This window comes from Dipteris shenzhenensis, chromosome 23 (assembly GCF_047967505.1).
Source record: "Dipteris shenzhenensis isolate YYH24624 ecotype China chromosome 23, Dip_SZ_1.0, whole genome shotgun sequence".
Classification (NCBI taxonomy): domain Eukaryota; kingdom Viridiplantae; phylum Streptophyta; class Polypodiopsida; order Gleicheniales; family Dipteridaceae; genus Dipteris; species Dipteris shenzhenensis.
Window position 1 is genome coordinate 54,733,419 of NC_141618.1, and position 17,339 is coordinate 54,750,757.

At 37.1% G+C, this 17,339-nt stretch overlaps 1 protein-coding gene across 1 annotated transcript; it reads right to left on the bottom strand.

The window, feature by feature from the left end:
- Positions 1 to 14,436: 14,436 nt before the first annotated feature.
- Positions 14,437 to 17,119, bottom strand: LOC147887581 (uncharacterized). The gene is made up of 11 exons (XM_087394343.1): positions 16,871 to 17,119; positions 16,389 to 16,451; positions 16,236 to 16,295; positions 16,078 to 16,134; positions 15,853 to 15,918; positions 15,522 to 15,617; positions 15,325 to 15,426; positions 15,162 to 15,227; positions 14,968 to 15,036; positions 14,808 to 14,864; positions 14,437 to 14,700 (listed from the first exon to the last, which is right to left on the bottom strand). The coding sequence occupies exons 1-11, from the start codon at positions 17,117 to 17,119 to the stop codon at positions 14,437 to 14,439; spliced, it is 1,149 nt and encodes a 382-aa protein (XP_087250469.1).
- Between the last annotated feature and the right edge of the window lie 220 nt (positions 17,120 to 17,339).

Here is a 17,339-nt window from a genome sequence, read left to right on the forward strand (position 1 = left end):
CTCTGGAACTGAACCTGCCAAAGTGCTTCAGAAAGCGGCTCTTCGTCTCAAATCAGTTGGGGCGTAGATATTGAGGATTCCAATCTGGAATCCCTCAATATCTAAACTTTCTTCTTATGCTTTCAAGCACAAGGGCAAATTGCTAAGAGGAGGAGATACCCAATCCCACTTGGCAGCCCAAATACTTGACAAAAACACCCCTATGAATCCAGGTGAAACCAACATTAGCTCCCCAATTAGGGATGTCCTCCTCACTGATCCGAAATCCACTAGATTTTATCCCAATTAATGTGTGCACTAGCAGCTGTGCAAAAGATATCCAAGGCTAAATTGAAGGCAACCACCATCTGAGGAGAGGCATGTAAAAGAACAACAGTATCATTTGCAAGCTCATTGTCAAGGAGTTCTTCTGCCCTGAGAGGGACATTTAGTCCAAAAATATTAGCTTGAGTTCTAAGAGAGATACTCATAGCTTCTGCCACGAAAAGAAAAAGAAAGGATAAAGAGGGCATCCCTTGCAGACTGATCTGGAGAGGAGTGACTGCAATTTCAAACTAATTGCTTCGGCCAAAGTCTTGTAGCAGGTGCCCAAAAGGGTGATAGGCCTCCGTTGTGAAAGAAAATCCCTGTAACCCCCTTTAGGAATGAGATAAAGGGAATCTAGCATGCCACTTGAGTCCCAAACACCCTGCAAAGCTGAGGTAACATCATCCCAATCGTATCCCAAAGAGCAATAAAGAAAGACGCGAAAATTCCATCCAACCCAGGGCACTTGCCCATATGAAGAGCAGAAAGAGCATCCAAAAACTCAGTGTTCTATATCCCAAGATATTGTTGACTTTTCCATCATGTATTTTACTTGTCTGCCACCCTAATTTTGTTGAAAGGTTGGACTGATATGGATCAAAAATTCGGAAAGGGAATTGTGGCATGGTAGATTATAAGACATAGTTCAAGACCCAATCCCTACATGCTCCTGAAAGATAAAAGAGTAGTGCTACCATAGGCAAAGTTTCTTAAACACAGGTTCAATTTTGCACCTATCCAATGATGAACAAACTGGTTTAATTAGTAGATCTCTCCGCCAAAAAGAATAGATAATTGCCCGTAGTTTCCCTATTATCAGAGGCTGAAGAATGGTTCCCATGAACAAATAGGACATTTGTCATTCTGCATGGTGCAAATGTCAGTTTCTCGTCATTCCAAATTGTAGGAGAGTTCTTAACTGATAGTTTAAAGAAATCAACCTTGTCTGTGGCAGTGGAAATGAATACCCCTATTTGACTGCTTTGAAAGGCTAGTTAGAGATACTCCACAAGCTAAGACAGCACCGGAAGACCAAGACAACTCTGAGCCAACTCTTCAAGCACTGCCTCAATATGAGATAGCACTGTTGTCGCAAATAAGGAAGAATGAGAGCACACGAAAGAGATTTAAGCTAGACTTAATGTCAGATTACAAATTTGCATAGCAAAAGAAGTGTTACCATCGTGAAAATATCTACAAAGGAAAATAAAACGTGGCAGTACTTCAAAGAACATCTTGATTGGCCAATGAATTTGGCATGGAAATGAATTTCACTAAAATAGTGCACTCACAGAGAACAGTGGAATGATCAATCGTGAATTGAGACCAATAATGTCTTCCAAAAACAGGCCCTTTGAACGTATCAGCTAGCGTTGGATCATGGGTAACACAAAAGATCCTAGCAGGATCTCCAATACAATTCAAGGTTCTACAAATGGATTCCTATGGAAACAATGTAAGTCTGGCGACAGGCAGGAAAGAAGTTCTCTTTTTGAGTGTCAATGTTACTCGGATGAGGCCATCAGATGCAATGTATGTAGTGCAAAGAGATTTGGCAGAATCCGTGCAACGAAATGCCACAGAAACCATCAACGTGAATGCGACGATAGTTCCAAGGATTAGTGTTGGGGTTCTCAATGTTTACTTCAGTCTTACTGGGGCAGGAGCATACTACCTTTCTGTTGCAGGCATGGCTTCTGGGAATACGGATTCCTTGAGCGGCTCTCCGTTCTATTTCAATGTGGTTGCAGGTAAATTCTGAAATCTGTCAAGATTTGATATGATTTTCCGACGAGATTTGATGAAGTTTTGTGTAAATCCAAGCGATTCTGCAATCTGATATGAATTTTGGTCTGAATGCACGCAATTCTGCAATCTGATGTGGTTTTCCGACTGAATTTGGTTCAAATGCAACGTAATTCTGCAATCTAATATGATTGTCGGACGAGATTTGAGGTGAATTTGGGTCTGAATGCACGTAATTCTGCAATCTGATGCGATTTTGCGACGAGATTGACGAGAATTTTCCGTCTTCCCGCCTGAATTTTGACACTGCAAAGGATGGATCGATGATCGATCGTGGCAGGTTCCATCTTTCCTGAGGCGTGCGGATTTGGATGGATGAACGACAACAACAATTTCACGGCAGGGGACAAGGCGGTGGCGATGCTATCGTTGAAGGACCGTTTCAACAATTCGATATCAGCGACACAGGAAGATGTCAATGCTCTAAAAGTGAAGGCATATCAGAAGTTCGCATCGGAAAACGAGAATCCTTACGATACAACGATCACGAAGACGTTTGAGGGTGCAGTGTTGATGCTCTCCTTCTTTCCGACATTGGCAGGAGAATTCGAGCTCACAATTGCGGATGCGCAAGGGCAAGCTGTGTATGGCTCGCCCTTCCCCTTCTCTGTTGAACCAGGTAATCGCATCGAGCTGCTGATCTCTGAATTCTCCGTTGACGTTGTCGTGAATTTGCAGTTCTCTCAGAATTATCTGTTAATCTTGTCGTGGATTCGCACTTTTCTCCATGATTGGTTCTGCTGCTCGCATGCTTGCGATCCTGGCTTCCGAATCTGGCATTTTTGGTGGGTGCAAATGTAGCTTGTCCAATGCGATGCAATTCTTGCCGATTTTTTCAGTCATGCTGTCTTGTGTTAGTTCCGAATTGTGGTCGCCCAAATGCAGATTCTCCTCTCCGGAAGAATGATTGTTGAGATTTTGCTCGTTTACGATCAATCTGGCATTTCGGGGGTTACCCAGTAATGCAGCTTGTCCGCTGCGATGCAATGATATTACGCTGCTGTGTGTTTTAGGGGTCTGCTGATGTGCTCAAATGCACATTCTCCTGCACGGAAGAATGATTGTCGTGTGTTTGCGAATCACGTCGCCCAAATGCAGCTTCTCCTTCGAATCTTTGTATGCGTTCAACGAACAATCTGGCAAACCACATACAAATTTGTCGCTGCTCGTCCAAAAGCAGCTTCTCCTCTACTTGTTGAAATCAGTCGTGTGTAATGGCGAATGATCAGAAATGGAAAAAGGGCAAAAGATTTGAAGCAACGAGTTGTGGGCATTTGCAGGGGAGGTATCGATCAAGAACTGCACGGGGGAATGGGAAAGCGGGTCAGCAAAGGTGGAGGAAGGCACATTAGCAAGCTTCATAGTGGAGGAGAGGGACAAGAATGGCAATGGAGTTTGCGAAAGAAGCTCATCATCAGTCACATTTGAAGCGCGTGTAGTGACAGAGCAAACAAGGGAAGAGAGCAGAGTGGTGGACATGCAATTCCAACACTTGAATGAATCATCATCACTTGAAGCTCAAGATGCTGCACAAAAGAGCACACTCTGCACACATCAAAAGCAACTCCTGACTTTCTTGGTTCTCAATAGCTTGGGCAATTTCCTTCTCGAGATCAAAAATGGCAACCAAAGCATCTCTGGCTCCCCTTTCCCTTTTAATGTTGTTGAAGGTATGCTGCCTCCCCCTCTCTCTCTTTTATGTTGATGGACAATTGCATGTCTCCAAATCTCTCTGTGTCTATGTTGTTGGAAAGTTGTGCGTCTCTTTCCTTATGGAGAAATGTATATCAGAATGTGTTTATGTTGTTGATTGCACTTTGAGAAATGCACATATCACTACATGCTTTCACTACACCATTTTGTGCATCTAGTGTGGATAAATGTATGTATGTATGTTGTTGATGGTACTCTCAAAAATGCCCATATCTACATATGTGACGCTTCAATTTTGTATATAAAATATTTTGGAATACATATCACAGATAGTGTTCAAAATGGATAGTTTTGATGTTTTGAAGGTTTTGGAAAAGTTTTATGTTGGTTGAAAATTTTTGGTTTTTGTTCATTATGGTGTCGGTTGGATTTTGCGGCTTGATTTCGAGTTGGTTAGAGAAATAATTTGAAGAAACTTTGTATGAGAGAGTTTGTTGAGTAGAAAAACTTTGTCCTAGTGAAAAATTTGTGCATCACTCGTTTGCATGCCTGTATGAAGGTCAGAAGTTACTAACAAAGTGGTTTTGAGCTAAAAGTGCATCTAAATTTCCGTGTCGAGTTGCAGGCATTAGACGGAGGTCAAGATGGAAGAGTTAGACAAGAAGGGTCAAACACAAAGAGAAAGAAGAGGGTCCGATCTTCGAGATGAGCCATTGAGCTTGTCCGTCGAATATACGAGGCGGGCAGGGTGATGCTCCGAACAGGGCCATTTTCATGCCTTTAAAAAAAAAAAAAAAAAAAGAGAGAGAAACGTCGAGATTCAGTACGCTTTTGCTATCAAAAGCGCACGCTAAAAGATGATGAAAAGCACACGCACGCTTTTCGAGAAAAGCTGCTTTTGGCCGATTTTGGAGGCTTTTGGCCGCTTTTTGGAAGTCATGCAAGGCTATAAAAGAAGAGGAGATCGTGAGAAGGAAACACAACAATCCAACGCACGCATATTGAGGCTGCGAGAGTGAAGAGAAGGCACGCATATCGAGGCGCTGCAAAAGTGACAATAGTGCACGCAAATCAAGGTAGCGTGAAGAAGAAGATAAGATCAAGATATTTTGAGAGTGAGAGTGAGAGTGTGATTGAGATTTGATCATTTGATCATCTGATTTGTACATCTTCATGCGAGTGAGAGTGAGAGTGAGATAGCTCGAGGGTGGACGGGTGGATCAAGCTCCTTCACGGAGTGATTCTTCTCTAAAATTATTGTGAAGACTCATCGGATTGATTCATATTGGAATGATTATTATATTGCTACAATTTTGCTCGTGATTGTGGAAGAACGGTGCGTGACAACATATTTATTCCTGGTTCACCATTTCGCGTATTTGGTGGATGTATTTATGTATGGATGGTCCCGAGAGAAATGCACTATATGTCTACATTGTATATATGTATCCAATCTAGACAAATGTTTCTACACGTATCATAATGTTGTTTATGTTACTTAAAAGAAGAGGAGTATTTATGTGATAGGAACAATCCCAAGATGCTTTAAAGCCATATCCTAGGATTCCAAATGTACTTGTCTACATGTACACAATTTTATGTATCTAGTGTGGGAAAATGTATGCATGTATGTATGTTGATGGTACTAATGTCTACGTTACATGTATGTTGTTCACCAATTCACTCATCTAGTACATGTGCATGTTCTTCTTGAGAAATATATGCCTACATTTTTTAATTACACTTTTATGAATGATGCTCAATTTCTTGTTTTTCCTTTCACGTTCCCTATATTCATCATTGGCCTAAGTGCGCATAATATCTATACAATTTCAAATTCAATGATGAAGGCCGCCCTAAGGAAAGCCCAAGTCTTAACCACCACTAACCCATCACCTCTTCAAATTTGTAAGGACCTTGATGAAGGCACGTGGAAATATTGTGATTAAACTTGTGTTGTACACATAATTGGCCCTTGACTTCAGTCCTTTACATCCTATCAAACATATACACATATATATATATATATATAAAGACATATAGCCTAATATCCAATTAGAAAACTTCACCAAAGCTCAAATTTAGCCTCATAGTCACCTATTTTTAAATTAATATATTTGTTATAAATAAGTATGCAGTAGAGTTGTAAATTCTATTCCACATAAAGTCCAAGTTCTTTCAATGCATAAGGTTGATCTAACAACAACTAGAACTACTTTTTACCTACAATAATGATGGTTTTTTGCCATAGGAAGTTTTTAGGCCTTGATTTCACAATGGTGTCAAATCTTCTTACCGTAGAAACTTTTTAGCTCTTCTTAAGCAAGAAAATATTTCAACAAAGTGGCCTCTCATTCCACAATTGCATGTTCCTTATTGAATTGTGGCTTAAACAAAGGCTCTCTAAGATCTAAAGTTGACCAATTTTGGTTTACTTTGCTTCAAGTAATATATTTTGGGAGCACGTTATACTTAGTATCAATCAAGTATAATGGCATGTCAAAACTATCAATTTTGCAAGCCAAGTATATGTGGTATTGAATTTTTGTCACAGGTGATAAGAAATAAGCACTAGTGAAAGGCCATCCATTTGATATGCCATAAATTTTTGCATTTGAGGTTTCAACTTAGCACTTAAATCATTCAAATGCATACATGTTGAGTTCATGCGTGGGGTTACTCATGCTTCCATCAAGTTCTTTTACTCTTCTTTTCACTCAAATTCTCAAGATGACCTTATCCATTTTAATAGTTTAAAAAGATGCTTTAGGGAGAGTATAAAGAAATTGATGTCGAATAGGTCTATGCATTGCGTGCTTGAAAACATGAAGGAAGTAATTTATTCCGTTCAATACCGTCTATACATGAGGTTGGAGAGTAGGAACTATGAATAGTGATGGAGGTGATCTATAATGCCATGAAATCACAAGTGGTGTAATTTTAATTTTTAAAAAGAGCAATCCCATGTCCTCAAAAGTGATATCAATCTCTCTTTATAGTTAGTGAGGACCCAACAAATCCCTATTTCAATACGAGATGGAGGGTGGTCTATAATGCCAAGACATCCCAAGTGGTGTAATGTTTAAAAAAGAAGATAAATAACAATTTATCAAAAGTGAGATCAATCTCTCTTTATAGCTAGTGAACTAAGTTTGAATGATTAATATTAGATTTGCCCAAATAGAAGCCAATATATCAGTAGCAATGACCCAATTACTGCCAAGATGTGCACATCTTAGACACCAAATTTGCCATATTGTATTAATAGTGTCTCCCCAGCCAAAGTGGCTTATGACGAAGGGGAGGCATCCTACTATGATTTCATTTTTGGAGAAATGTAAATGTAAGCTAGCATGATATTAATCAAGATGGAAATTTTCATAAAATCTTTTGGAAAATGTAAGTTATCAAATTATTTAGATTTGGGTTGAATTTGAAATTTTATTTCTTTTTGTGCACATAATGTTAGCTTTTATATTTTCTTGAAAATAAATATAAGAGTTCTATTTTAAAAAAACTTCAATTTCTCTATGTGCACTTAATGTTAGATTCGATAGTTTCTTGAAAATAAATAAATTACTTCCATTGCATATGAAAGTTTGTGTGTTTTTGAAAATATAAAGGATCTATAAGATGCTTTAGGATGATACTCTTTGAAATGACATGTTTTATTTACCTTTTTAAGCACTTATTTTGGGATCCATTGAAAGTTCCCACTCTAAAGGCAATGGTGTTCAAGGATATTGCGATCATAAGTATTATATTCCCACCCTAGGCCTTCATGATGGCAATGGTTGATTACTTAAATAGAAAATGCTAAAATCACTAATTGATTACCTTGTCCTCACATATTTCCAATTACTTGGTACGTGAGAAATCTTGTATCATTGTTGTCCTCCCACTCAGTTTTCATGCAAAGAGCACTATTGTTCATCATCACCAAAATATCTACAATGGATATCCTTGCGTGGTTTTGAGCATAATTGGAGATAATAGATTATTACAAGTAGGCAGGCACAATATATTAGTGAGATATTGAATAAGAATGGTTAGTAGCACACATGAAAAATTGAACAACTCACACAACACAAATGTATTTAGACAAACTATGATAAAAGTCACAAAAAATTTCATACAAAGAAAAACTTTATTGTTCATCATTACCAAAATAACCATAACATATGCATTATCATTGCATGATCTCTTGAAGAACTACGGATAATACATCATATGCATGATCCTTGCATCCTTTTGTGAACAATTGAAGATAATACATCATATGATTATGAGTAGTAGGGGACTAGAACAAGTTAGACAACAATGGCAACTTGACATGCAACATAGCCCTATTTTCCCATGTAGAAAAGCATAACATGGTACTATATCTAGTCAAGGATGAAAACATCCACACATGATTACAAGATATGATTGCTTAGATGACTTGTCAAATTTCGGTAAGTTGCTCTAAAATCTCCATTGCAGACTCCCTTGAGAGTAGAAGTACATCATGTAGTAAGGAGCCATGTATGCTAAAACTCAAGCAAAGGTATTAAGCCCCACAAATGTTAAAATTTTAGCAAAACTATAAGTCCTTTTGATCTCACTAGTCTACACCAAGAGTGAATATCATATCGGTGTCATAGATATGCAATTTAGAATCCATTTTAACTCTAGAGCAATACTTAGAGCAATGTCGTAAGTCCTAGATGTGCATTAAAAAAACCTATCTTTTAACTCTATAGTAATACTTAGAGCAATTTGTCTTGGATAAATTTACGACTTCTTCTTTGGTATAATTATGACAATAATAATGTTTCCATAGTGTAATAAATAATATAAATCCTTGACATCAAAGGTGGCCCAAATAACTCTACATAGTAGGTGCAATAGTCAAGTTGAGGTTTGATAATGAGTTGCGACAATCTGCTACTAACATCTATGCATTGTGATTTTACTCACCCTTGCCCACCATGGTGCTTGCAATTTTTGCTACAAGAAGATACGCCACAATAGCACTGATAGGTAAGCTTGAACCTCAGTGGGACCCCTTCACAACATCTCCTTTGAGGTCCCTATCTTTAGGGTTACCTTTATCATTTTTAAATCAATTCAAGTTAATGCTAGGACCGAGCAAAGGACGGAGCCCCTCCACACTGTCCCCTAGGAGATTAATATTTTCTAGGGTCACCTTGATCGTCTTTAAATCAATCAATTTCAAGAACTAACAAGAGGAGGGGAATAAGAGGGAAACCTTTGTTGGTGTGTTTTCTATGGTACCATGTGGCATAGCAGATGTGGAAGTAATGATGCTAATTATGGCACAACAAGATGGGTGACATGCCCATCATGACATAAAATAAGTGATGTGGCATATTGCATGAGTTGTGCATGCCCCAACAATGCCAAGACAAAAATCAAATAATCTCTCTCTCTCTCTCTCTCTCTCTCTCTCTCTCTCTCTCTCTCTCTCTCTCTCTCTCTCTCTCTTTTCCTTTCATAAAATGGTGGGGGACTTTTCTCATATGCATGGATTATTAATGGTGGAATGCTTTTCTTGGGTCAACATGATACTCTAGGTCCTTGACTACCTAATATGACTCTTAAGTTATTACACTCTATGAGCATTATAATGAGACCACACAAGTACTTATTGTTTTGTACCATAACATTAAAACATGATGTGAACTAAGGACAATGAAATTGACTTCTACACATTAATTTTACATGCTACTAAGGCTCACCTCCATCATCATTCAAAATTGATGTCCTAAAGTATGCATCATGCAAATACCATGTCCTCTTAATTATGCCCATCATAATGACTTTTATTAACTTATGATTTATATTGCTATTAGGTTTTAAAGTTATTATAATTATATGTTTGCATGAAGAATTGAATTATGACCTATTTCCACAATACATTTTTTGCATTTGAAAGTTCATTACACCTATACTATGCATTATCAGTGGAGGCAATATGTTCTCTCTTGTAAAGTACACAACAAAGGGTCATATTCATATCAAGCTATGTCTTATTTGTTGGGATAATATGTTCTTTCACCAGATCCACACAACAAAATATTATGTTCATATGTAACTAGGACATGTGTAGTGTTATTCAAATTGTATATTGTTATATGGCACAAACTAAAAGCTAACTGTGGTGCTTGTTAATTAGCTAACCATTTATATTTGCTGAAGAAACTTGATTTGCACTCTCCTAAAAGGAATTTGGTATACTTGAGCAATGGGTCAATGCCACATGGAGGTATCAATTGTATCTAATTCTTGGCGGATCATCAGACTCAACCCACTTCTCCATTGGTGAGAAGTCTCATTCAGATTTAAGATTATTTGCATCTGATACTTACCCTCAGAGCACCATCTCCCAGAGAGGAGATAGCCAGGTAGCCATTTTTTAATAACACCTTTGTGCAATATCAAGGTGTTACCCTAGGCAACAAGAGATTTTCTAAACGGCATGTCCAAGAATTGATTAGAGTTGGATACTAGTTTAGGGAGGTCATGAGTTAGAGAGGAGACTATTGCGGGTAGATATGTTCCTTTCCCTCAAATTGGTGCTACTAGACTTTAGGTCATGCGAGCCATTCCTCAGTAGTGGAGAGTGATCTCATGAGCCTCACGAGGATCCACAGCCTAAATTCACTTGTTTGGGTTGTTTTAGCAAGCTTGGCACTTGTATTAGTGTGAGATTGGAGCCAACGCCTTTCTTGTACTATCCTTTAGATACTTCTCACAGACTCACACTTATGAGCCGATGTGGATGTGTGATCTACACTAGCGGAAGCACGATCTACATTGATGGAGGAATTTCAAATGCCAGGAGAGGCTATGCCTCCACAATAGTGTGTCGGAGACAAGCCTAGATGGAGACTATAAATATTTCAAAGAAGACCTTTGGCAAAGATAGATTGGGATTTGGATGAGTAGCCTTGGCTAGCTCCTACTATTTTAGATGGTTTTAGATCCTCCTTTGCCCTACTCTACAAGGGTTGGATATAGGATTCAACGAAGAGGTAGTCACCATTCACCTTTGTTATTCAACATTGGCAAGCACACACGATTGCTGAGCAACTCATGTCAAGACTCTAGACCTATTTTTGGGGGATTAGTAGAGCTTCATACTTTCGTTGGCTTGCTATTCATACGGGCATCCCAGGAGCTCATGGTTACATCAAATAGGCAGACCCTCACTATGCATGAGATGCCAGGTTGCAGAGGAATCCTACAAGCATTGCTTGTGGAGTTACCACATCGCCATAGTGCTAGATTTGACTAGTATATTCAGATTATTTTGTTGTACTATGACATGGGGAGCAACTCTTTGGGGCAGAGGGTCTTGTGCATTTGCTTCATATGCTAGTGATCATGCTTTCTTCATGCAGTGTCGATAGTAAGGTGGTCCCACAAATTCTTGGATCATGGATCATGCATGGACCCATAGGATGTATTTTTTATATACTGTCCTAGCTTGATTTCTAATATTACATTGTGCTGGATTGTGTTCAAGATGTGCACATGTCCCAAGAGGTCACCATTGTAGTAGCGAGGTTGATATATTAGCTTTTATTTGGGTAGATCTTATTTTCACCACCATCAATGTTCAATGGAGAGATGTACGGGGTCCTCTATTGCATCTCGAGAGAGATTGGTTTCATTTATGAAGACTGGGGATTGCTCTTTTTTTTTTTTGCAACGGCATTGGAGATGTAACAACATTATAGCCCACCGCTTGGCTTTTCTATCATCTCGTTGAGGCTAGGGATAGGGTTGTGACTCTCCCACCTCCTCTACAACTCATTTCTAATGGAATACATTAATTTAGAACTTGGCATGCATTTGTTTCAACCTAGATATTTGATTGGAACTTTCAAAGTTATCTTATTTGTTATACACCTATGTTAAACTTGCCGAGTCAGATAGACAGCATTAGAAATTGTGTGTACACAATCAAGAAAGAAAGAAGTATGATGGAATTACAGAAATGGTAGTATGATTTTACCACTAAAATACAACTATATGTGTCATGGACAGTCCAACCCTATCAAAACCTTCTCAGCTCTGTCATATACTTGAGATTTGCACACATTCAGGCCACACGAATGTAATGGTTGCAAAGCAGACAGGAAAAGGCAACTGCAATAATTCAAGTAAAGTTTCGTAAACGCAAATGTGATGGCTTGACTTAGATTTTATTTCTCATAGCTGCAAACAACCGTCTCACTGCTTCTTGAAGCTTCAGCCTTACTTCACTGTGATTTTCGTGTAAACTTCAATTGCACCTGGAGAGTTGGTTGATGCATGCAATTGCAACGTAACATTTTGAATGAGATTCAAATCCAATGTTATTTAAATTAGAGGACAACCCACCTCCTTTTTGCTTCTTCCTTGCTGCAGTAATATGCTTACGTTTCTCAAAAAGCAATTACAATGTAACAGAAAGGCTTGTCAGAAAATCCTGAACAGTGTCTCATCGGTCCTCTCCCTTTTGACTAATTCCTGGCAATGCTTCCGTTATTCTTGATCACACTAAGCATCCAGTGCACTTATTAAGCGTACGTTAATCCTGGCATCCACCAGTTGTACGTATCAAGTTGATCCAACAATCCGATCATGGAAACATAGATGTTAGAATTAATCTCTTGAATCTGTTGAATAGCAACTGCTTTAGTTCAAACAAGTTCCCAGCTACCAAGGATGACAGCGTGCCTGTTGAACAATCTCGAAGTCCGGCAACAGTCACACCATTAATTTGATCCTTGAAGTTTAACTGTCGCCTTTAACATTGAGAATATGTTAAACAGAAATCACGTAAACAATTACAAGATTCTAATTAGCATACATCTCACCTTGCAAAGACGAACGGGTTAGGGATCTGTTGAACAGCAGTTACAACAGTGAAGCATAAGTCAAGCCCAGCAAATAAATGATAACTAGAAATAAGCATCTAAATGAAAAATCTTAGTTCGGCTCACAGCAACAGTCTGATCCTGGATTAAAGATAACTGTCAGCATGAACATTGTGAATTTTGTTAAGCAAGTACAGTGACAACCTAAGCATTTAGAAATCCGACGCATACATCCTTGCTTGCAGCAACTAACGTATGATCATACATCGTTGCCTACTGCAACTAATCAAGCATGATCATGGCTAGAACAAGCGAATAATACGACACAATAACAGCAATCTGTGGAAGGGTGATAGCTAGAAGAAAATGAAAATTGATGAAGGAATATGGTATCGTTCACTGGTCAAATAATTGATCAATCAATGTTGCGGTATTGTGATGATATTGCAGGTCCAGTAAGCAGCTCCTTGAGCACATTCGAAGGGCCGGGAGTGGAAGTATCGACAGCAGGCCAGCCATCCTATTACCTGATGCATTTGCGAGACGATAATGGAACTGCCAAAGGATCTCATGTTAGCTCGCTCAGCGTCCAGATCTTCAAATTCGGAGGCACTACGCAAATTTCCTGCAATCTCTCCGTCGTGCCTGATAATATCGGTGTTTTCAACGTTAGTTACTTGCCTGAAATTGCCGGAAGTTATGTTATTATGACTCGATGGATCGGCAATCCCTTGGGCGATCCTCGCTACATGACCGTCAATCCTGGTATCTCCTTTTTCTCTTGCCGCATTTTTGGTGCTCGTTTCCTGACTCGATTTCGCAAGAATTTACGTGAATTTTGGAGCTATCATGATGGGTTTTGCAGTAACCATAAGTTTACTTCTTCTGCTTTTCGTTTCCTGACTCGATTTCGCTAGAATTTACGTGAAATTTGGAGCTATGGCAATTCGTTCTGCAGGACCCATATCACCCAACAACTGTTCCGGGAGTTGGGAGGATGATGTTCTTAGTATTCAAACCGGACAAGCTGCGCGATTCATCATCACAGCAGGATGCGTTTGGTAATAACGTTTACTCCAGCAATTCTTCGGATGCCGGTACCTTTATACAAGAAACTTTAAACCACTTTCTATATAGAAAAAAAGAGAAGTTTTCCTAGCTTAAAATGAATGTAAGTACGAAAAGTGCAAACCAAGAAAAATGGAGCATTTTCCAAGTTCCATATGTAGGAAAAATAGACATTTCCAGTACAAATATTACCTACATAGAAAATTTTTTCTACATGGGAAAATATTCCTATGTAGAGAATATCTACATAGAAATTTTTTTCCTATGAAGGTAAAATATTCTGTGTGGTGAATATCTATATAGGAAATGCCAAAAAAATGCTCTAATTTTTAGTTTCACTTTTCTTATTTACAATCATTTTAAACTCAGAAAACTTCTTCAAATTAATGTGTGTCTATGAAATCAACGTAGTTTTTTCAAATGTGTTTATTCAATATTTGAAATTGAACAATAAATGATAGATTCTCTATACTTATATTAAGAAAAAAAATTTAATAAGTTTTAAATATAAATATAAATCAAAATAAAGATTCAAATAACTTCATAAATGATACAATATGTCTAACATCAAAGTAAAAGAACATAGATTTTTATGAATCTAATTCTACTCAATAACTAAAATATTTATTAAATTAAATGAAAACCATTTTCTCAATATAAAAAGTTTAAAGACATATTATGAAAGAACAAGTTGTTACTTTGAAAAAACGCTGATATCTTAATGTTTTTCAAATTACATAACTATGTCCACATCATCCAGTAGTAAAAATGGCTTCCTATGAGTTTTAACTTTAACCTTGCCTTCTTGAATAAGGCAATCAACTACATCTTTCAACATGACATTATACTTGTCATCTACATTGCTATTAATAGTTGTTTTCTTTCTAACAAGACAAGACCAAACAGATTTTAATTGAGCATAGAGACCTTCAACTATCTTTATATCAAGAAATTTCATTAAAATAGTTTCTTGATCTTGTATGCTCCATTGGTGGACCTGCAAAGAAAGCATTCAAAAATAAATAAACTATAAATTCAACATGCAAGATAATCTTCTATTGATCAACAATTGTAAGGAAAAGAACTTTGAATGAATTTACTTACAGGAGTGTCAATCATAGTTCTAATTGAATTTGAAGTATTTTTATTCTTCAATCGCACCTTTTTTAACAAAAGACATTGAGCTAAGTGTTAATATTCTAATTTAAAAAATCATATTTACAAAAGTCAAACTTTAACAAGTATTTCGTAAATTCTTACTCACTTGAGAGGAACATTTTTCTGGATGACATTTAGCATTACTATCATGTGCAATCTTCATTTTATATGTCATCTTTACAATAGACATATGATATAAGTAATGTGACTAAAAATAAGATCCAAAGTATTGAAAGATAAAGCTTCATAGCTTGAGAAATCAATAGCAATTAATCACCAATTTAAAAGGAGTTGTCATACCTGCTTTTTTCTTTTGCTCTTTTTTCTGGAGTGTTCAACAGAAGTATCATCAACCAACTCCTTTTCCTAATAGAAATCGAATACAGCATTTAAATAAAAATTCTATCAATCTATAAAATAATTTTCCTTTAAATCACCCAAAAAAACTTTAAAATCATACTACCTGAATGTTTATGGCTTGACATTTGTTCTCCATAGCCCCATCCATGCTTTCAATAAATTTTGAATAGGATCCTAAATCAAGTGTTTTCACTTTCTTTTGTACCTGAAAGGATTGATTTAAAATCAAAAGCGCATGATAAACTAATCTTGTAAAATATGAGTATATGTTGATAACTTAAATTCCAATGAAAAGAATACCTGAGTAGCTATGCACTCTTCATCTTTGCCTTTACCATTTCCATCCATGCTTTGAAGCAACCTCAAATACGATCCTACCTCAGAGGATTCCATTGCCTTTTGGATCGAAAAGTATAAATTCATCTTAGAACAAATGATGCCATATTCCAAAAATCCTTTCTTAGCAAAATACTACTACAAAATAGCAATTCAACATTGAAATTCTTAAAGATGTAGAAATGTAGATCTTTTTATATCATCACATACAAAAAGACCTCAAATAAATCTCTCCAATGCAATACAACATCTCATACTAAACTTTAAAAAAATATAGAATATCATCTCATTTCACCTCAAGCTCCAAAGTACATGTTTCTTGAATATGCACATCCTCGTAACCTCCATGAACATCATCATCCTATTTTCATGCATAGAAAAGTCATTACAAATAAATATTGCTTTATACAAATTAGAAGAAATCAAGTTGTATGAGAAGTTTACAAAAAAGGACAAATGATAGCCTAAAGATAAAAAACTAATGTTCAAAGAGTAATAAGAAAGAATCAAGATATCTCACCTCATCATCATGTGGACCATTGATAATCGGACTCATATCAACATGATAAACATCTCCCTACATACCGTAGTTTAAGAGATCATGCATAAAATTGAATATAGAAGAAACTAAATTATTTATCATTTAAAAGCACTATAGATAGTAGCAAAAGATTATACCGATTCAGCCAAAGGTACTTCCAATATTGTTGGATGATCCTTCTCAAGCTCATCACATTCCTATAGTACAAACGATGAAACCTTTGTCATAATACTTCACTAGAAGCAACGTAAGTATGACTGCTTTAAAGTTTGAAATAGTATCTCACATACCTCATCCTCATGTAGACTAACTGTTGGAGTAATGTTATCTCTTACATTACTTTCCTCGCTATCCTATGTACATGAAGATAAAAAATTCTCAAAATTTTACAAACCAAAAATAATATTTAAAAAATTTAATATAAGAGAGAATTTCTTACCTTGTTTGTGCTACAACTTGACATTGACATCTTTCTCTTTTGGTACTTTCTTTGACATTGCTTCAATGACAATATCCAAATGTAGATATCCTCCTCTCTCCATGTGTATGTCGCACCAGGAAAACACAATGGTTGTTTGTCATGAATCTTTGCATGGATGATATCTTTCACACGCTTTTGTTCAATGGGATTGTGTCTCATATCCCCCACTGCCATGTCTTTAAACCAGCTTCGAACCCTGCTATAGTTTGCTGAAAGTATTTTATGTTGGTCTTCATAATGCTTTCTGAGAAGCATCCTTCCATAAAGCTTTGATGGATCACGATCAATTACCTTTGGAGGCCGAAATATCTGCTCATAGGATGGAGTATCCACAAACTGTGTTTGTGTCTTGTATTTTCCTAGTTCAATCATAGAATTCTTCTCTATAATTCCTTTATCCATGGGTTGGGAACCAAGGGGATTTTCTTGTTCACTGGATGCCTCAACATGAGTCTCCTTATATTGGTTAAACATTTTCATCATAAACCTTGAAAAGTCATTAGACTTCGTCATCATCTCCATAAATTCCTTTGGATCCATGTCTATGGCATGTAAAACAAAAAACAAACCAAATGAAGCATTAGTATGTTATTATAGTATGTTATAATCACTATCAAATGGGATCTCCACTCTCCATCACTTTTGATATAGTCACATGACTAAATACACACCAATGAGCCAAAAGCAATGTCATTAGATTTAGGTTTAGGGTTACCTTCCTCGCATGCTGCATGAAGCAAAAAGTATAGAACCTTTGAGA

What these genes read in the sequence shown, in the direction of transcription:
- LOC147887581 (XM_087394343.1), bottom strand. Translation starts at nt 17,119, where the DNA reads ATGGATCCAAAGGAATTTATGGAGATGATGACGAAGTCTAATGACTTT. An exon ending in AAGAGTGCATAGCTACTCAG is followed by an intron (nt 15,427 to 15,521) that starts GTATTCTTTTCA and finishes CAATCCTTTCAG; the next exon opens with GTACAAAAGAAAGTGAAAAC. An exon ending in CAGAAAAATGTTCCTCTCAA is followed by an intron (nt 14,865 to 14,967) that starts GTGAGTAAGAAT and finishes TTGTTAAAAAAG; the next exon opens with GTGCGATTGAAGAATAAAAA.